At 43.7% G+C, this 22,292-nt stretch overlaps 1 protein-coding gene across 1 annotated transcript in view; it reads right to left on the reverse strand.

Annotated features, from left to right (window-relative positions):
* Nucleotides 1-8,673: 8,673 nt before the first annotated feature.
* FILIP1 (filamin A interacting protein 1) overlaps nt 8,674-22,292 on the reverse strand; it is a 185,189-nt gene continuing 171,570 nt past the window's right edge. Inside the window, exons 5-6 of the mRNA XM_060115132.1 lie at nt 12,403-15,208; nt 8,674-8,880 (exon numbers count right to left, since the gene is read on the reverse strand). Of these exons, the coding sequence (XP_059971115.1) occupies nt 8,674-8,880; nt 12,403-15,208 (3,013 nt within the window). The remainder of the gene's footprint in view (nt 8,881-12,402; nt 15,209-22,292) is intronic.

The following is a 22,292-nucleotide window of genomic DNA, read 5'->3' on the forward strand; positions in this document are numbered from 1 at the left end:
TTTTTACATATATTTTTATATTAACAGTTGACCAAAGCACTTTTTCCTCTATGTGTTTCTCTCAAGTGTTATCTTGAAGTTTTTTTTCTTGAGAAGCTTCATGTAACACATTAAATACATTGTTTTCATAATATTATTGTGAAAAGAATTCATTCTTTTATTACACTAGCTATTAGATAACTTCCATGGAAAGGAAGTTTAACGGATTATCAATTCCTAATTACACTTGATTTCTGACCTTACAAAGATGACTTATTTATCCTACTTGGGTGGTATCCCCAAAACTACTGGCCAGCCAGATGACTTGAGATCCAAAGTTGTATACATAAGACAGGATTTGAGGAGAAATGTGGGGGAGAATGTCTCTTGAGTGCTACAGTGGGGCAACCTGGTAACAAACTGGAATTCTGATTCCTCCCAGGAGAACCCTCTGGCTGTGGAGTAAGAAAGATGTATTCCCTGAAAAGCCAGTGCCTTCCTCCAGAGCAGTGTCTATGTTTATACCCTGCCAAGTCTCAAGGGAACTCTTGAGCTCTGAATTTTAAAAATCAACTCTAGTAAATGAGACCACACCACTTTGATAGCCTCCAAACTCATATACCAAAGACAAAGCAAAGCAGAACTTCAATTTATAGCAGGACTTTGCATCAGCAAAGGAGGGCTGCTTTATTCACAGGAAACTGTACACCAGTGTTACAGAAAACATTTCCTGTTGGATTCTGCATCAGTTTGGCCGGCATAGGGCCTGTTCCCTGTTCCATGGCTCCTACCCTCAGGAGCTCTGCCTGGAGTGCAAGGCACTGGCTTAGGGCTATGCCTTTCTTCCTCCACCAGCTACCAAACCCCAGCTTTGACCTTGCTGCCTGTAGGGGGGTTTATCCTCCTGCAAAAATGTCCGCATTCTCTACACCTTTTAGACGTAGGAGTGCCTAGATATTGTTTACTTTTAAGGTTCATTTTAAGAAACTGCTTCAGTATTCAGTCCTGTTACTATCACATTCAGACGTTAATCAGAGTTCTGATAAAACATCTGTTTTAAGTAGGAAATCCAATAAACTTCCTCTGTTGATTTGGACTTGTATTCTTCTTTTGGATTCAGCTCGGCTAATTAAAAATACTTCCGCTAATCAGTTCTGTCATTTGCTTCAGGAAACTATGGAATCAGATGATACAAACTCTCTTGAGGTTTCTCAACCACCTAAGAGTTTATTTGCTTCCTTACAGAACATTTTCCACTCCATCATCAGGCCAAATCTTCCCCTCGCCCGCCCCCCAGGTTGCAGGAGTTACCAATCATCGCAGTTATGATTGGTAGATTTTTTTTCAAGCAAGTTAATTGTTACCTCTCACACAGATTACTGTTCCCCAGATACAAGCAAATTGGAACTAGTTATCCCATAGATAACATTAATTATAAATAAAAACTAAATGGTGGAAAAATAGCTAAGTACCTGAGCCAAGCATGCTCAGGTTCTACTTTTTAGACACAGGTGTTAGATGCTAGATGCTGAGATCAGCTTAGGTTGATCTAAGTCTACGGTTGGTCACAGGATAGCATGGAATATAACATTATGTGTGAAAATTGAGAAGGGCACTGTGTTTTTTAGATAAGGATAATATTCATCAAATTGCTGTTATGAGAACTTTGACACACAGGGTTTCTATGTAGAGAGCTCAATATCTCAAATCCTTTGGCAATATTATTTTGGCCCATTGAGTGGGTATTTTTAGTCTATGTATGAATATACACTTTGTTCACTTGAAGTAGTTTACTCGTATGAAATCCTGAATAAGGTACTGGGAGAAACTGAAGCCCTGGCTTCATCATTAATAAGAAAATGAGACACTCTATGCATTGGGGGTTTTCTTGTTTTGTTTTTGTTTTCATCTTTAATAATAAGGATAATTATCTTCTTGACCTCTAAAGTCTAGTTCATTTCTAAACAGCCCTTGGCTTTGCAATTCTGTCCATCACACATACATAATATTAGCACAAGTAGAGAGGCCCAAACTACTTTTACCAGATAAGCAATTAATTATTAGTTCTTAGGAAAAGCATTATGGCAGACTCTTTTAAGTTGCTCACTGAACAAGAGTGAAGCATCTCACCTTACCACTCTAAGGAGGAATGCCCGAATCATAAAAGATCATAGCTGAATGCTAAGTCACAAGCCAAGGTAAGGTGGTTTGCCAAAGGTGACACAGCCTTCCTCTGATCTCCTGGTCAGTCCTGTGTCAGGAATCTAGTCCGTTGTTCAGTGATCCACCTTCTCTCCATGTTCGCCTTAATATCCATCCTCAAGCTAAACCCTGCTTATGGGTGGTGGCGTTGGATCCCTTCAAACAGAAGCCTCTCTGATCTATTTTAGAGGGTCCTTCATGAAACTGAAAAGCATGACACATCACCTGGAGCTTTTTCTTTCCTGAAGTGCTTTTATGCTCCTCTGGGGGAGTAAGAGAGGATGGGCCATTCGTAAATGATTCATTTATATTTGTGCTTCACAGGAAGCCCCCAGGCCCCCTTAGTTCTCCACACGTGTGATAGCTGCAGAGGGGAGAACTCCCCAGTCCAGGACTCCTGGCTGTTTTGCATCCATTACCTGCCACGGAGCCTTTGGAGGGAAATAGAGGTAATTTACACCATCCACAAGGGCAGCACCCGGATCTCCCCTGATTCTGCTCCCTCTTTCCCTCTGTGTTCTCACATGTGTCATGATGTGTCAGCACCCTCTGTATCATTCTCACAGGTTTGTATTGCAGACTAAGGAGGAAGCAAGAACACCTCTTTCTTCTCCAACTCCCAGCCATCCTTTGACTGTTAGTTTTCTTTCTCTACAGTAAGTACCAAGTTTTTTACAGCATTTGCTATAAAAATGTAAAAAAATGACAGGCTTTAAACCCTGGCTTAGATTCTGAAATAATGGCCTGTCTTGTTCATGGAGGCAAAGTTCTTAAAAGAGATTTCGAACAGAGGACAAAACCACCAGAAGGAAATGTCGGAGGAAGGGCAACGCAGGGAGAAGAAACAAGTTGAGCAGGTCAAGTGGAGGTGATCTGGCCACTGTGCAGGGCATTCTGTGGGCCTGGGGGTGGGAGTCCAGGCGGGGGAAAGGGAGGGTGGGGAGGTAGGGAGCCAGATCACAGAGCCTTGAGTGCCGCACCAGGGAGCTGGCTTTGCATGCTGTGGATAATGAGGAACCTTGGGAGGGCTTCAAATAGAGGAGTGAGATGATCAACTTGCACTTTGAAAAACAAAATGAAAAATGAATCAGGAAATGTTGAGGCTGGAGATTATGGGGCCAGTTGGGGGAGTATTAGAGTCATCCAGATGAGAAGCAGTTAGAACCTCCACTCAGGCAGTGATGGGGAAAATGGAGATGTGGGTGCAGCCGCCTCAGGTGTCAGGGGTTTGACAGGGGTATGAGAGACTTGCTGAATGGGTCTCCTGGGTGGGCGAGCGGGAAGGAGGGGCCTGAAGTGGCTTCTGGCTTTCTTGAGTGACTGGGTAGCTCAGGTCGTTCCTGCTGAGGTGGAGAATGATAGGAGAAGGAAAAAACTTGGAAGAGGGATGGAGGGGTTGTTGAGAATGGCTTTGAGACGAACTAAGTTGGAGATGTACAGTGCCACGTGAGTGCATGGCTGGAGATAGAGGTTTGGTCGTCATCAGCATATGGGAGATAACTGAAGCCACAAGAGTGAATAAAGGAACCAGAATGAGCACGTAGTGTAGACAAATGGCTTTTGAAAAGATGAGGAGAACAGCAACCCTTAAGATGCATGCACAAGCAACATGGATGGACCTAGAGGTGATCATACTAAGTGAAGGAAGTCAGACAGAGAGAGACACACACCATATGATATCACTTATATGTGGAATCTAAAATATGATACAAATGAACCTATCTATGAAACAGAAACAGAATCAGGGACATAGAGAACAGACTTGTGGTTGCCAAGGGGGAGGGGGTTGGGGGAGGGATGGATTGGGAGGCTGGGATTAGCAGATGTAAACTTTTATGTATAGAATGGATAAACAACAAGGTCCTACTGTATAGTGCAGGGAACTATATTCAATATCCTGTGATAAATCATAATGGAAAAGAATATGAAAAAAATAATGTATATATATGTGTAACTGAATCACTTTGCTGTACAGCAGTAATTAACACAACATTGTAAATCAACTATACTTCAATTAAAAAAAATGCATGCATACAATAAGGAGCCAGCAAGGGAGACTGAGGCGGGGCAGTCAGAGGAGTTCAAGGAATCCAAAGGAGATTAGATGTCTCAGTCACAGAGGGAGAGGCGCATAACCTCACTCTCCTGTCACCCTTACAGAGATCCGGGGTTTATTCTCTGAAAAAACTGACCTGACAAGTTCTGGACCTAGGTACAAGAATGGGCTGAATGCAAGGGAGTGCCTAAACTGTGAGATTCTCCACTTCATCTCCCTGATCTGTTCCCAGAATGCAGGTAGCCTGCCTCAGGAAGGTTACTGGAGGATTTTTCTCTGTAGAAACTACAGAAGATGCGCTTTGATAGGTAGGTAGATAGATAGGTGATAGATAGATAGATAGATAGACAGACAGACAAACAGGTAAGCAAAAGAAGTAGAAGAAATCCAGGAAACAGAGGATTCAATGTAGGCAATAGGACAACAGCTGAGCAGCAGACGTAAAGGACAAGCGTTCCAGACTAAGTAGGGAAGCAGAGGGTTGAACTAGTAAGGCCTCCAGGGAAAAGTATGAAACTGATGTGCTTAAGTGTTTGGAAAAATTACTCATAGGTGTTTGGTAGATCTATTGGAGCATTTGGAAGAAATACAGATAGATACACAGAAAAGCAAGCAGATGAAAAATGAAAGCAATTATTCTTTTGAAGGGGGAACATGGTAAGAGGAAGGAAACATAATCATAGTACACTACTTGGCTCAGCAGGGAACAATATTTAAATTTACACTGTAAACATATGAACATGAAACAGGCTGGCTGCTGGCTGCTGATTTATCAAAAAATGTGTTATGGAGTCATATTGTGAGGATGGGGAAAAGGGAAGGGAGGAGACATGTCAGAGGACTAAATTCTCAAACATCAAAACAATAATGGGAAGAAAAAGATATCCACAATTTATCAATTTAGAGTGAGAAATCATTTTCTCTAGGGAGTGGAGCTGAGTTTGGAAAGGGGGTGTGAGGTGAGGAACAGCGGTTTTCACGTCTTTTAGCACCAGCTTGTATGTTAACTGTATATGAGTTACTTTCACAAAAATAAAGAATAATTAAAGAATCCATGGGAACAGTGGAAGTGGAGGCAGAAAAGGCTGAGCATTGGGACAGTGGCTCCACCCGGGCGGGCAGGGAAGGGGTCAGGGCAGTAACTGTAGAGGACTGCATGGCTGAAGGAAAAGCTGTGCTGAAACGGAAGAGGCCAGAGCATATTTACATCCTATGTGGAGGTAACAGGTGAAAAGGAGAAGCTGAAAGAGCAGAGGGTGAGGAGATAACCAAGGATGAGACCGGGGTAGGAAGTAGTGGGGAAACACTGACCATCGGCTGGGTTAGGGAGGTTTGGGAATAATGCATTCCTGTTTACTGGGAAGCCCTCCCTGTGCTCATCCTGTTACGTCTTCCTCTCTCTCTCTGCCCTCCTGCTGCCCACGTAAACGTGCCCTTCTCATCTAATATCCCTGGGGTTTTCCCAATCAGGAAAGTCTTGCTCTCTCCCCAGTACTCCACATCTATGAAAGGAATGAGAAATTCAAATCTTTGTGCATCTCCCATTCTTGGACAGGTTTTTGTTTCCCTGAAATTATACTCTTCCCACAGTGCACATCAAAGCTACGTCTTCACTTCTTTCTTAAAGACATTCAACTAAGAGATCTGGTAACACCCTACCCTTAACGAGTACACTAAAATCTCCAGACAGCCCAACTGTTCCCCGTTAACCTGTCCTCAGTGAAAATATAATAAAGATGCCAGTAGAAACTGAATGACTCTGTTTAAGCAGGTGACCTAGACAGGAAAGTCATTTTCAAGAGATGATAAATACCTTTTGGGCCGTGTCCCATCTTGGAATGTTTCTGGTATCATGCATACTACATGGCCACCATCGTAGAATATGGAAACAGCCAACACACAAAAATTATTCTCAGGAGGGTAAGACCAGGGTTGCCTCTGTAGCTGTGTGGATGGGGCCCTGCATGTCCCCAGAGGGAGCCGTCACACTGAAATCTATGGAAATGGCACCCCTCCCTCCCCAGGACGAGACCTGACAGCAGCTGTTCATAGCTGCCCTAGTGAGACCCCTGCTATTTCACTACACAGTACTGTTTCAGGACAGGGAAAAGGCTCTAACTTTTTCATCCCATTCACTCTTATAAAAGCACATGAAACTGCATCTTAAAAACATTATACTCACACATAGAAGCCGGAGTTGGAGTGCATTGAATCCTCCACCTCCAATCCTCGGTGGATTTCATTTCTAATATGCAGTTTAAAACAAAGCTAGCCAATAAATGTGGAGTTGGTTCTAAAATTACAAAGGAAAACGGCCACGGCAGTTGCACTTTATCATTTCTGAAAAGCGAATATGTGTCGTGCCGCCAAGTTTTCTCAGCGGTTGTCCTTTGCAGGTGGCTGTATTCCAAGATCCAGATGTATAAACATCCTGTCCACTCACGGTTAAGCTCTTACAGCCTCTCCCTGCAGATGGAATGAAGCTTCCGGGCAGAACCGACATAAGCGTGGTGTGAGCAGGTGAAAAAGCAAAACAGCAGCAGTCACACTTGACTGGGATAAGGGTCACTGAAGAATGGCAGGTAGTAGAAAACAGAACACAGTGTTTCGTTCTGACACCTTCGTTTGCTCAAATACAGAATGTACGGTAACACCAAATAGGCTAAATGCCAGGGAGGCATTTGATAAACAGTGGAGCGTCCTGGTTTCTGAAAGGGATGAAGTCCACTTTACAAAAGGGGGAAATTCCCTTTCAAAAAGACACGAGCCAGTATTCGAAATGGCAAGATATATGGTTTAAACTTGTTCAAAACCGTATTTCATAAAGTCTTTTTTTCTCAGTCTCCCTCTCCTTCCGCCTTGAAATTCCATTATTAGGGCATGTGTCCCATAGTTGCTCGATATTTTCAAATACATTTGCTGAGAACTGAGCTGTAGGCAACAGTGATCTGATGAAGTAAATGAGACTATTGTGAGGGGTCCATCTCCGTCATCTACAATTTGAGCCCAAGTTCTACAAGGGACAGGAAGAACGGTGTGGAAAGAACTCAGAGGACAGTCTCTATACCATGAAGCACGGTGACTCCTGGGCTAAAAACCAATCAAATATCTTTAAAAGAAATCTACCTTTTACCTAATATCAGGAGCAGGGACTATTCAAATGATTCTGGAAACCTCACAATTTAGAAGCAGAAAATAGCAACCTGTAACTTAATACTCATTGTGTGATTGTAAAGTTCACCCAATTGCCTCAAAGATTTCGACAAAGTTCTGCCTGCCCGTGACCTAAGATGCTAAGCTGGGGGTTATCAGCCTTGAGCTCATCTGTGGTTATTTGACTACCAAGCACCATGTCCATGTCAACATGGTTAATCTTCTCTCAGACACTGGCATTCTGCATTCACACACTCTTCATGCTTATGAAAACATGCTTAAAATTAACAATGATACAAACACAGGTAATAATAATACACTTCACCACACCACACACACACACGCGCGCACACACACACACACAATCATGATCTGGTTCTATACTTGCAAAGTCAAGTCCACACTTGACTGTGAAAATGTTTCAATTCAATTAAGCTATGCATGATGTCATTTTATTTCTTGGCAACAATGTATCAAAATTTACTGTCGCTATTTTCTATCCATTACAACCTCTCTTGAGCTGTAAAGGGCCATTTGGCAGCTCTATTCAAACTGCTCCACAATTTAAATCAGTTGCACACTTGAATAGAGCCTGAGTCTGACATTAACGGTTCTAAAATTCCAAAATCTTTACAATACACACTCACACAAATAAGTAAAGCTCTGTTTTTAGTATTCCATATTTCGTTTCCATTTTATTTCACATTCAAATTGTTTCCTGAAATCGTCTCAGAGGCTTTTGTTTTTGCAAAACCTTAGAGGTGCAGGCCCTGTGATAACTAGGAGATGGGTTTTGTTTGGGGGGTTTTGTTTGTTTGTTTGTCTCCAGCACATGAAGCAAATTTGGAATCTGATAGAGGCAAATGACAATTGTTAACCTATTTCCTATTTCATAAAAGAGTTTTGAAAAATCAATTATGGTGGAACAAAGCCTATTAGATTTGATTTACAATTAGGAGCTGGCTTTGGAGAGGCTGTGATCCAGCCCCCATATCTTACTGATGTAACTAATGGGTCCACTTTCTAGAAGCAAAACTGGGTCTAGAAGTCAGGCCCTGCCTGGGGCCCAGCACCCTCCGCAAAGCACACAGCACACGGTAGTTTTGCTAGTTAGTTCTGTTCCCCAGCATCAAAACAAATCCACAAAATAGGAAAGACACATGGCTATTAGTTGATTATTTTATGAACAAGATATTGACAACTTAAATTAGTACATGTAGCGAGTCGGCACGAACAGAGAGCAGCAGTAGCATCTGCACGACATACCCCCTCCGCCACTGCCCTCAGCCCTTCCCCCCTCCAGGAGAGGTAGCGCTGCCGGCTGCAGATTTCTTCAGCTCTATTTTCATAGACTGAGTCTCAGCTCGAGGCTCGAATTTGGTCACATTTCCTGCTCCTGGGGCTGCCACTACTGCCTTTCCTGCTTTCATACCTTTTGACATAGGAATGCGGGTGGGTGTAGGCCGCTGGGATGACCCGTCTTGTCCCGACTGTAAGAGAGAAAATACAGAAACGCAAGGACAATGTTGGTGAGTTTCCCCCGGAAACGCCATCCGTCTGAGCCTAAGCAGGGCTCTTGCCCCAGAACTACCCACAGACGACGACCCCTCTCCAGGTCAGATTATCGGGAGCAAGTGGGAGTTGGTGTCTAGTCCGCTGCAGTCGCCCCCCTTGCCCTCTCCCGGAGCGCCTGTGCACTCTTCGTTCTCTTCTCAAGCCCCTGACCTGCCTCCTCTACCCTTACTGAAGACGACCTGCCCTCCTACTTCACAGAGAAGCTGCAGGACCCCCTGCGGATACTCAGGCATCTTTACTCCTACTGTCCCCCAAATCACCCCACTTGCTTGACACGAAGCCGCTCTCCTTTCCCCTCCTAAGGAGGCCAGATCTTCTCTCTTCTGTATTGTCACTGCTGACCACACCCTCTTTTTTTTTTTTTTTTTTGCCATGCCGCATGGCATGCAGGATCTTAGTTCCTCGGCCAGGAATGAACCTGTGCCCGCTGCAGTGAAAGCTCGGAGTCCTAACCACTGGACTGCCGCAGAATTCCCCCACACCGCCCTTCTTGAAGTGCTCCGAAAACTCTCCTGCTGTGATTCTTACTTGGGTCTCACCCATCCCCCTCCTGTCTCTGACGACTCCTTTGCACTCTGGCGCTGGCTCCGGGTTCCAGCTTGCCTGCCTTCTAAATGCGGGTGTCACCATGCTCCATCCTTGGCCCTGTTTTCACTTTTCACATTCACCCTGAGAATCGCCTCAGTTGTCACCCACATGTTGCTGAGTCCCAGGACCTCGAGTCTTCAGTGCTCTCCTTAAATGCACAACCGGATTTCCAACCGCACGCTAGACATTTTCAGTGTCCCTCAGGCATCTCAATTATAACAGGCCCCAAACGTTACTTAACTTCTCCCCCAAACAGTAGTCCCCCTGGGTTTCTCGTTTTATCCACCTCTACCGCCAAGCCAGAGACCTCAGAGCCGCCCTCTGTACTCAGTTTGTCGTGAAATCTTCAGCTCCGTCTTCAGTATGTTTCTGTCCTCATTCTCGCTACCACAGTTCAAGCCTACACCATCTCCAGCCCTCAGCCTCTATTTCCTCCAATTTATCCTTTAAATGGTTTCACAGACATACCGAACACATAAATAATGTAGTTTTAAAAATCATTACCTTGTTTCTGGGTCCCTTTGTCTACACTCTGAGATTAAATGTCAGTTTCATAAAAAGACCCACACATCTTCAGTATCTGACCCCAGTGTGCCTTTCCTTTTCTTCTCCTGCGTTTTGTCTCCAGCCCCAGCCGCTGCAGCGCAGAGGGACTGCTCACCTTCCCCAGCAAGCCAGGTCCTCACATCGCCATCTCCGCGCCTGTGCGCACGCTGCCCTCTCTCTGCATCTGTGAAGACCTCTTCTCTTCCCCCGGTGAAGCCTTCTCTGCTTGTTCCTTTGTACATACCCATCTCACAGAACCACTAAGGAGGTTTCAATCCTGCCTCTCCCACTAAGCCAAGAACTTCGACAGGTCCTCTTTACAGTCAGCACCTAACCCCATGCCTAAAGCGCTGCTAATGGCCAAGAAATGTTGAATAAATGCACAAATGAACTAGCCACACTATACGATTTCTAAGAGGGGTATTCCCAAACTTTTTGTTGCCCTTGATCTTATGGGATCTGATATACCTGAAGTATGTGAATCATCATTTAGGCCTTAGAAATCTTAGACAGTTGTTTTGAAATCCTATTTGTGTAGGGGCTTTAGTCAGTAATCCAAAATGTTGCTACAGAAGGGAAGCCTCACTTGACCTGACCCTTAAAAATGGGAATAAGATGTTCCAGCAGAAGATCTGCTCTAAATTACAACAATTACACCTCCACTAGCTTTTATAAAAATCCAAGCTACGCTGTGTTACTTAAATAAAAGCAGCATTGAACCATTTGAGAAGGGTGAGCAGTTCTGAATGCTATTCAGCTCCCATCGAGCCAATAACAAAAAGCTTTACTGGCAAAGCAGTTAGTGAGTAATTCACACTTTGGAGCCTGTCTTGGGTCTATGCTTGTGCACAGAGAGTTAAAGTAAATTATAGTGAAGATATGGGAAAATGAGCCACAGTTTCTATACTTAAATAATAAGCTTCCTCTCCTTCTTAAGAGTTTCTAATATATGCTGCAGAATTTATTCAGAGATTAGGAATCATAATTTCTAGTCTATTAGTTTAAACTAATATCTAAGTAGTGCATGCTCTTCTATAATTTCATCTACCAGTTGTTCTCAATAAATGAAGAAAATCACTGGAGGTATTTTGAAAAATAGAATTTATTTTTAAGTTCTGGCTTTTATACTTTGGACATGCTTTTTTATAACCCTTCATTTAGCCTCCCAGCTGGTATTAACTAAATATTTATCAAGCACCTGCTTTCTGCACGATACTATTAATAAAATATAGTGTTTAGAAATATAAACTCACTTCTTTATTACTTTAAAAATAGTTTTGGATATAATAATCTTTTAATCTTACTTTTCGAATAAAGTATGACTATGACCATATGTAAATGTATTTTAAATATTTTAGGTTCTAGAAATATAACCCAGGAATAGTTTATTTATTTATTTATTTATATTTTTTGGCTGTGTTGGGTCTTAGTTGCTGCAGGCAGGCTTTCTCTAGTTGCGGTGAGTGGGGGCTACTCTTCCTTGCGGTGCGAGGACTTCTCACTGAGGTGGCTTCTCTTGTTGCAGAGCACGGGCTCTAGGCGCGCGGGCTTCAGTAGTTGTGGCGCTCAGGGCTCAGTAGCTGTGGCACACGGGCTTCGTTGCTCCGCGGCATGTGGGATCTTCCCGGACCAGGGCTTGAACCCGTGTACCCTGCATTGGCAGGCGGATTCTTAACCACTGCGCCACCAGGGAAGCCCAACCTAGGAACGGTTTTAATTATTTTCTGCATATTGACCATTTCTCCCCAGTCTCCATTTTTCAAAATACTGTAAACCTAAAAACCAAATTTTAAACCTCATTATTCCCATATGCTGACACTGCAAGAGGCCATCTTTGCAAGGATTTTTGGAGTCTCCATAATTGATGTGAAAGAAAAATTAGCCCTCATAATTGGCTCAAATTCATAATGTATTAGGCCACTTTTTACTCCTGTTTCTTTTTCTTTTTTTGCGGTACGCAGGCCTCTCACTGTTGTGGCCTCTCCCATTGCGAAGCACAGGCTCCGGACGCGCAGGCTCAGCGGCCATGGCTCACGGGCCCTGCCACTCCGTGGCATGTGGGATCTTCCCGGGCCGGGGCATGAACCCGTGTCCCCTGCATTGGCAGGTGGACTCTCAACCACTGCGCCACCAGGGAAGCCCCTACTCCTATTTCTTGATGTAGACAGTCCCCTAGGAAACAGCTCGTAGTGGGTTTGGGTGGAGCCGAGGCACGTGCTTTTGCTGTATTCTGGGCACTGCGTTGTTATCACTACCCCCGTGCCCCCCACCTTGGCGTGAACTGTGGAGCCCCCTCTACTCACCACTGACTGGGTTCCTCTGGCCGATGAGGTCGTGACCGGTGTAATGGTGATGGTGCTGGTCACTTTGCTCGCGCCAGGGCGAGCCGAGACGTGGCTCCTGGGCGAGCGAAGGACTGTGCCGGTGGACACCTCCTTCTCCGCGGCCACGCTGACGGGTCGGACGGTAATCACCGGGCTGGCTCCCTCAGCCGCAGTCCCAGGGGCGCGCTTAAACTGAGAACCTAAGTGAATGTGAATTTTATTGTCTTCCGTGGTTATGATATTGGCATTGGAGTTGTACTTCCGGACTGGGGCTGGCACAGTCTGCTTCTCCGGGGTGACCTTGAGGACAGTCCTTCCCACGGGCATTTCCTGGGATTCGGGAGGGACAGCGATGTCCGCCGGGGCCGCCGATGTGGACACGGTCATGATCTGAATGGGGGACGTGGGCCTGTCCACAAACGGCCCTCTTCCACTTTCTGGTGTCTTCTCTCTGGAAAAGGTAGTAATTGTGACTGGGGACATGGCTCGCTCCGTGCTGAGAGTAGCATCTCCGCTTTTCTGCTTCTGAGACATGACGTTTGGTGATGGGATAATGGTTATCCTCGGTTTCTGATTCCCTAGGGTGGGAATGACGGTGGTACTGGAAAAAAATTCTTCTGCTGTGGGGCTCGTAATCTCCAAAGTGGCAGTGCTGTTCTCATGGTCTGGCGTCACTCGAATGTGCAGGGGCTGGCCCTGCTTGGGCGAAAGAACCAGCTCTCCTGGGTGCCCCGGGCTGGAACCGGCTCGAGGTCCCTTCTCTTGAGTCACCGGGGGCCCATTCTCCCTTTTCCTCATCCATGGGATCCAAGACTTCCTCATGGTGAGCTCGTTGGCCGCGGGCGGATACCTGTCTAGGACAGAGGAACGTTCCACAGGTTTCTTCAGTCCCACCTGTCGAAGGTTACTCATGATATGGTTTTCTTCTTGAAAGGATTTGCGTATAAACACTGCTGGCGTGTCCTCCTCCGCCACTTCGCTGCCGACAGCATCTGTCTGGACGCCGGTAGACGTCACGGGGACATCCACCATCCTCCTCCCGTTCACGCTGGGTCGGAGGGCGCGGCTGTACCGCTTGGACAGCTCCAACTCTTTGGTCAGATTGAGGACCTCCTGCCCCATGTTCTTGTTCTTATTTTCCTCTTCCATAAATCTTTGCTGGAGGACAGAATAATCCACTTGGAGCTGAGAAAGCTGATCTTCTTTGTTCATCAATTCATGAATCTTCTCTTTAAGGGCTTGGACTTCTGCTTTTAAGTCTCGACTTTTAGCTTCTTCCAACCGAAACCTGTGTCTCAGCTCGGCTTCCTGGCTCACCGCCTCACCTTTCTCTATTGCTTTATTCTTGGCGATCTGGTGTTTTATCTCCTCCAGTTGCTGAGAGAGGAAGTTGGCCTTATCCTGCTCGCTTCTAAACTTCTGCTCCAGCTGGCCGTACTCATCTTCCGTCTTCATCAGATCCCCTTCCACCACCTCCAGTTGCTGGAGACGTTTCTTCAACCTCTCGATTTCAAGTGTTAGCTCCTTAATTTTGTTACCTTCTGGGCAGGCGAGCTCAGGTCCTTTTCGAGACCTTCCTCTTGTTATTTCTCTCTCCACCTCCTCTATCCCATCAAGTCTCTTCTTTAATAAGTCAACACTGCAGCTTAATTCAGAGGATTTTTCCTCTTCACTTTTCAGTTTGCCTATTAACTCATCTCTCTCTTTTGTCAAATTGTATACCTTTTCCTCCATTTCAGATTTCAGTTTTAAAAGCTTCTTACTTTCTTCGATGAGTTTTTCCGTCACATCCATAACCTTGCCTTGTTCCACCTTAAAATTTTTATTGAGTCCATCCACTTTTCTCTCTTCTTGCTTTATTTTTTCCATCATATTTTTTCTTTCGTCAACCAGCATCACGGTAAAGGACTTCAACTTTGTCAGATCGTCTTTTAGGCTTAATTCAGCCTTTTCCAATCGACTTTCAGAACATTCCAGTTCTTTAACCCGACTCTTGACTACCTCCAACTCATTGAGCAGGTCCTTGGTTAAGTTCTTTTCTTTCTCCAGATTTAAATGCAGCTGGGTGCACTCCGATTTACTTTTGCTGAATGCTTCTTCCAGTTTCTCCAGTTCAGACATTCTCACCTGTAGCTTCTCGACTTCAAGCCTGAGCTCCCGGCTATGGTGCTCTTCCTCCTGGAGCTTCTTCCTCAGTCCCCTGCACTGGGATTCGGTTTTCGTGATCTCCTCATCTTTACCCTCCATCTCAAGCACGCGCTTCCGAAGCTTTTCCACTTCTGCCATGAGACTGGAGTTGCCACATTCCCCTTTGGCAATTTTATCTCTTAGCTCCTGAAGTTCTACTTCTGCCTTTTGAAGATTTTTGTTGGTCTCTTCCAGCTCCTCGATTCTTTGAGTCAAGCCAACCAGCCTGAGTCTGAGCTGCCTGTTGTGAGACTCCTGATTGGCCAACTTAGCGCTCATCTCTTCATGCTCCTGGGAAAACCTCGAAGCCTTGTGTTCAAAATCCACTTCCAACTTGAGCAATTTCTGCCTGTCTTCTTTGGATTTAGAAGTGATGGCTTTGAGCTTTTCTTCCTCTTCCCTCAGTTTCTGAGTCAGGTCCTGTACTTTCTGGCTTTGCAGGCCAAGTTGCTCGATATGCATCTGCCTTTCATCCACCAGCATGAGTGCAAAGGACTTGAGTTTCACAAGTTCATCTCTCAGTTTGTTGAGCCGCTTAGCATTTTCCTTTTCTTTGCGGGCTTGGTAAGCCTTTTCTTGTTCAAGGAGTTTTTTCAACCTAGAAAACAAAATATATTAAAATATTCTATTTTATTACATTAAACTTTATATATTATATCATACATAAATATTTCATATACATATTAAAAGATGAGTCTGCAAATAAGTTTCTCTTAGGTATTACATAAAAATAAAATAAAATGCTGTTACAATAAATCCCTTATCAATTACTGCAGTATGAAGGTTTAACAAATAGCCATTAATGAAGCTAATCAGAAGTCAGTCTTTAATTCACAGTAATCTTTTGACGTTCCGACTACCTGCCCTTTTGTTGAAAAACTCCTATATGTCCTGGTTCACCCCTCGCCTCCTTGGAGCAGTTTCTCAGTTATCTGAAATGCTGTCTTGGGGCTGTAGTCCTCATTTTGCTCCCAGTAAAGCTTAATTTGCAACTCTCACGTTGTGTGTTTTTTTAAGTCAACACTCCCATGGCTTCCTATTGCTTTAAGAGTAGAGGCATGAAATCCATAACAAGGCCCAGACTGATGTGATTCCTGACCACCTGGGCAGGTTGATCTCAAGCTGATCTCTCACCTGTTATCTAAGCTCCACACATTCCTCAAATATGCTGGACCCTCTGCTTAGAAGTACCTCCCTGCTCTTCCTTTCTCCCTGACACATACACACACACACATGAACATATCTGGTTGAACTTTTTATTCTTTGAGTCTCACTCAAATGTCACTCCCTTCAGGAAGCCTTCCCTGACCAAACTGACTAAGTCAGAGCCTCTTAGAAACTCTCATTATACCCTGCAGTCTTCTTTTATAACACTTATCAACTTATAAGTTTTTAATGTCTGCCTACCTCTGTTCATGAAAGTTCTGTGAGAGTGGGTGCCAGGTCCTTGTTCACCCCCTAGCACAAAGCCTGACACATAGGAGGTGTTCAAGAAATATTGACTGAATGGATAAATGGAAGAAAGAAAGAACAAATAAATAAGCTTGAGCTAGAAATAAAGCTCAAGCCACCTACATAGGGCTCTGTGAACTAAAGTCCTTACAGTGCTGAGCTGAGTATAAATTTTTGTCAAATGTATGTTATGGTTGTTACTAGGCCAGTAATTGGATATTACTAGTGGCTATTAGACAATGAACGTCTCTGATCTCATTAGCAATGCCCTCTCTTAAAAATATGGTCATCCTAGTCATCAGCTCTGGGAGAAGAGGAATTCCTCCTAAGTGGGAAACCTCACATGAGAGAGGGAGCCTTCGCTGTGTGGACTAGAAAGGTACCCCTAATGGTCTGTCTATCCTCAGTCCTGGTGGATGAGCAACCTTTTTATCTACTTTTCCAGTCAATTTGGCATTCCACTTTTGGGTGTTTTTTTTTTTTTCTTTTTCCCCTATATCTAGAAATCCCTTTTTTTTTTTTACATTAAACAAGCATTCAGAAGCATTATCACATCATTGTGCAACTATTCACAAAGCATATTGACTATTGCACAAACAATTTTCTAATAGTTATAATTTCACTTTGTGCTTTAAACAATTTACTGTACATTATGGGGCATTTCCATGTAATTATGCTACTGAAGGAGCAAAATAAGAGGATTTCGGTGTTCTGACTGTTATGGTGTACACATTTATCAAAACTCATCAAAATGTATAATTAAAATTGGTGAATTTTTTAATATATAAATTATATCTCAGTTTTAAAATATATTAAGAAAAATAATATTAAAAGCCCTGCAAAGTGTTCTAAGATTCAGATAAAGGGAGAAAAGTAAACAAATATAAAAGAGTGACTTAAAGTATGATTGAAAACATAAAATAGGTTATTAATCTTAAGGCAGAAAGAGGTGAAAGCAGAAGTTGTCAAAATAAAGAGAAGACAGCTAACATTTTCAGGTGGAATTCCGGCTGACAAGAAAACTTGTTCCAGGAAAATAATGTTTCAGGTATGAGAAAACCCTGAGTCCTGATATTATTTCAAGAGGCTCGTAAAAGCCCACTCCAAACTCAAATATTTACTAATACTTAATTTTTAAAAAAATAAAGGATAGGAAGAAAGGTTTTTTGATAATAAAACATTTTATTTACCAACTATCTGTTACACCCTAGGCTGTGTGTTTTATTATTTCATTTCATTTTCGTAACAACACTTTGAGCAAGGCATTACTATGCCATTTTATAAATAAGGAAGTCCTTTTACATAATCATGGGAACAGGACTAAGAAGAGGCAGGTTGGGATTTGGGACCCGATCTGTTTGACCAGAGTGTGCTTTTAACAATGCTATTCCTCAAACAGCTATTGCTTGAACAGCTGAAATTCACAAGACTTTGTGTTTGTTTAGGTTAACTTCATCTTACTTGATTCACCTATCCTTCTGGAATTGTCAAGATCCTCCTTGGACTGTTTTGTCACCCAATATATCAGTTTATATCTAGCACTGTGTCAATGGCAACACAACCCCAGTGATTAACAGAAAGACAGGTCAATGCACAGAGCCCTTCAAACACAGTCAAGCTCTCCCTGCTGCTGACTTCAACCCATTCAGCAGCAGCAGGGCCATTGTCATCAGTCACCCATGAGCCCGCGGGGCTGTTAATCATTATCTCTCTGAGCTCCCAGCCCTCTCTTGCACCTGTTCCAACCACGTCTTCCTCATGTCAGTCAACTACACCAAATTCTTCCAGATGCTTGGGCCCCAGATCTAGAGTCATCCTTGAGTTCTGTCCTTCTCTCACAAGCCCACATTCACTTCTTCAATAAATCTTGTCAACTCTACCTTCAAAATACATCCGAAATCCAATTACTTCTCATCCCGCTATTGCTCTTACCCTGGCCCACGCCACCGTCATCCCTTATCTGTATTATTGCAATAGCGACCTAACCTGACTCTCAACTTCCACTCTTGCTCACCCTCATCTATCCTGTCCAGGAGCCAGCGTTGATTTAAAAAGGGTGAATCAGATCGTGTCATTCCTCAGCTCCAAGCCCAAATCATCACAATGGCCTAAAAGGCCCCACATCATCACTCTTTTCCTCCTACTTCTGTGACTTCACCTCTTAAAACTTTTTCTTTTATCCTTGAGATATTCTACTAGATCACTCCTTCATTTCCTTCAAGTCTTTGTACAATTATCCCCTCTCAGGGATGCCTGCTTTGCCAACCTTATTTGTGTTGTGCATTTCATGGTAGAACTTCCTATTTTCTTCTTCTGCTGTCTTTTTCTCCAGAGCACTTATTACCATCTAATACACTATACATTTTACTTATTCTTTTTTTTTAATTGACTGTCATTCTTCTCTAAACTGTAAACACCTTGAAAGGAGGGTTTTTGTGTATTTTATTCACTGCTTCAGCCCCAGCACCTAGAATGTGGCTGATGGTGAGCTCTTTCCACATTTGTTGAAGATGATCGCAAAAGGCCTTCTCAAAAGTCTTGCTGAAATTCGAATGTGCTCGGCCAAATCCTTAACTTCTTTGTGCCTCTGTTGTGAAGACTAAAGCAAATGGCCTCTGTAAAGTGCTTAGACAGTGGCCAGCCCACAGAATGTTCTCAGTAAATGCCATCTGCCAGTGCTGTTGGTCACACCTCTTCTTGTTTACTCATTTGACAATCATTTACTGAACATTTACTTTGTGCCGGGCACTCTGCTAGGCATATAAAGTAGAAAAAAAAGACACAGTTCTTGCCCCGAAGGCATTTACTCTATAAAGACCAGAACAATTAAACCAACAGAGACAAAGACATGCAGAGGAAGCATCTACCTCTGTGGGAAACCAGAGCAAGGGCAGCTAAGTCATATCAGGGGAGTGGAGTCAGGGAGGCTTCTAGGAGGAGGTGATTCTTAACCTGCATCTTAAAAGCTAAGTAGGAGCTAAGTAAGTAGAGAAGGCAGGGAAAGGGCCCTCTAGACCAGGGGTTAGCAGTATTGTCTGTGGGCCAAATCTAGATCAAGGCCAGTATCTAGACAGTCCTGGAGCTAAAAATTGTTCTTACATTTTTTTTTTTTCTTTTTTCTTTTTGCGGTATGCGGGCCTCTCACTGTCGTGGCTTCTCCCGTTGCGGAGCACAGGCTCCGGATGCGCAGGCCCAGCGGCCATGGCTCACGGGCCCAGCCGCTCCGCGGCATATGGGATCCTCCCAGATCGGGGCACGAACCCGTATCCCCTGCATCGGCAGGCGGACTCTCAACCACTGCGCCACCAGGGAGGCCCTGTTCTTACATTTTTAAAGCCTTGTAAAACGTAACGAAGAAGAAGACGCATACACTGTATGTGGCCTGCAAAGCCTAAAATAGGAGTCTAGTGGAAACAGCACGTAAAAGCACAGAATTGGGAAATAGACCCCAAAGGTAACTCAACTAAAGTGACGGGTACCTGTGGGAACAGTGGAAGGAAAGGAGGTTGGAAAGGAACGTCAAGCAAACAAAGCCCCCAGCGGGCTAAGAGGATGACTCTGAACTTGGGATTCAGAATATGAGGAAGTTCGACAAGTGTGGAGAAGCTGGAGATCAGTTAGGAGCTCCTGAGAAAGCAGGAGCTGAGAAACGGAGTCTGAACTAAGGTTATGTCATTGAAGAAAAAGAGAAGGGGGTTCACGCGGCGATCTTCAGGAGACAGAGGTCATAGGGTTTGGTAACAGACTGAGTGAGGATGGAGAGGGAGAAATTTGGACAGCCTCTGCTGCTTCTGGACGGGGTTATTTGTTTGCTGTCAGTGCTTATCACATACAGGCTAATAGAAGAGAAACAGCCTTGGAGGGGATGATCATGATGCTCCAAAAAAGATACATCGGGGTTTCCCTGCTGGTGCAACTGTTAAGAATCTGCCTGCCAATGCAGGGGACACGGGTTTAAGCCCTGGTCCAGGAAGATCCCACATGCCATGGAGCACCTAAGCCTGTGCGCCGCAACTACTGAGCCTGCGCTCTAGAGCCCGCGCGCCACAACTACTGAAGCCCGCGCGCCTAGAGCCCGTGCTCTGCAACAAGAGAAGCCACAACAGTGAGGAGCCCGCACACCGCAGGGAAGAGTAGCCCCTGCTCGCCGCAACTAGAGAAAGCCCGTGTGCAGCAACGAAGACCCAACGCGGCCAAAAACAGAATAAAATTTTTAAAAGGCACATTGACTTTGAGGTTGTTGGAACCTACAAGTGAAATGCTTATTGGTACCCAGGAGATCAGGAGATGGATCTGGGCCAAAGCTACAGACTGGGAGTGTCCAGTGATGGGTGCAATCGAAAGCCATGAGAGAGGATGAGAGGAGTAAGAGGTGTGAGACATCAGAGAGAAAGAGGACCAAGGACAGAAAAAAGATACTGAAATGAGAAAACATCAAGGAACTTAATGAGAGAGGCTGAGCGGGGAGAGCCAGAGAGTCAGGAGGGAATCCAGGCAATAGTGGATTTGCAGACGCCAAGAGGGCAGGAATGGGGCATGTCCATACTGCAATACTTTGGAGGGACCAAGTGAGAGACAGGAAAATGCTCCTTGTTTTCATTTAAATTCAAATTTAAAGAAAACTTCTTCCATTTGATATGTCAACACGGATAGCGACAGTACTTCACTTAAGCGGTTTTAGTGGGGTTAGGGAACAAAATACAAAATAAAGCTTAGCTGAAGAAAAACCAAAGGGGGAAAAAAAATGGAGACAAGTACCTGAGACTAATGATTTGAGATCTTGATTGTGAAAGGAAGGAGAAACCGCGATGATGTGGACACAGGACACAGGTAGGGCAGCGTCAACATTTTTAACCTCATATGTATATGAGAGATATTAGCATGTTCCCACTTAACTTTAAAGCTCTTTGTTTTTCTTTAAAGAAATAGTCCAGCTAATAATGATAGAATAATAAATAAAGAAGTAATTATACAATACCACCATTTTGCAATCCCCAATAAAATAATGGGTGTGGGGGCTTCCCTGGTGGCACAGTGGTTGGGAGTCTGCCTGCCGATGCAGGGGACACTGGTTCGTGCCCCGGTCCGGGAAGATCCCACATGCCGCGGAGCGGCTGAGCCCGTGAGCCATGGTCGCTGAGCCTGCGTGTCCGGAGCCTGTGCTCCGCAACGGGAGAGGCCACAACAGTGAGAGGCCCGCGTACCGCAAAAAAATAATAATAATAATAAAAAATAATAATGGGTGTGGGCAATGCTCATTAATGTCTCCCAAAAGAGAAACAGCCAGATACTGTATACATATATATAGACCTCCACCCAAGAAATTTTCTTACGAAAAAAATTGAGCCTGAATCAGATTGAGCTTCTATAACCATTAGTTTACAGAAAAGACAGGGGCGTGAAACATACTAAATGACACTGTGATGATGCAATCAGAAAAGTCCAAAATGTAGGGGACTATACAGGATAAAAAACCTAGTTTCTTCAATAAATAAATTCTAAGAAAAAAGAATGGGGGAGGGGAAACTATAGATTAAAAGAAATTTAGAAGACATACCAACCAATTATAATCTGTTTGGAGTCTCATTCAAATTATTAAAAATAAGACAATTGGAAAAATTACGTTAAGGAATTATTATTAAATTTTAGGTGTGATAAAGGATTTTGACAATATTTTTAAAAGAATCCTTACATTTTAGAAATACATATTGAAATATTTATGAATGAAATGATATGTCTGGAATTTACATTACAGTAATCCAGCAGAGTTAGGATAGATGAAACCAGATTGGTCAAGAGTTGATTAATTGTTGAAGTTAAGTGCTGGGTTCATAGGAGATCATTACACTATTCTTTTTATTTTGTAGATGCTTGAAATTTTCCATAATAAGATTTAACCCTCTTGTAATGTTTAGCTTTTCTCCACCCAAGTCTCAGCTAGTTTGGAGTCTGGTCATATTTTCATTTTCCTTACTGTATGATGTGACTCTCATATTTCTATGATTGTGGGTGAGTCTTTCATTCCTTTCCATGTTTATAATTAAGCTTGTTAGAGACTTCTACTTTTTCTTCCTCACTGGGATCTGTTTATGCTTACTCAAACTTATGCTAGAAAAAGCAGCTCATTCTGACTGTGTTCCACAGATATTTGTTAATTTAGCCTTCCTTTTAGAGTCTAAAGATAAATTGTTTTGGAGGGGAAAGGGGAAGTGAAAGAGTTTTTTAAAACC

The sequence above is a fragment of the Mesoplodon densirostris genome, chromosome 12 (genome assembly GCF_025265405.1).
Source record: "Mesoplodon densirostris isolate mMesDen1 chromosome 12, mMesDen1 primary haplotype, whole genome shotgun sequence".
Classification (NCBI taxonomy): Eukaryota; Metazoa; Chordata; class Mammalia; order Artiodactyla; family Ziphiidae; genus Mesoplodon; species Mesoplodon densirostris.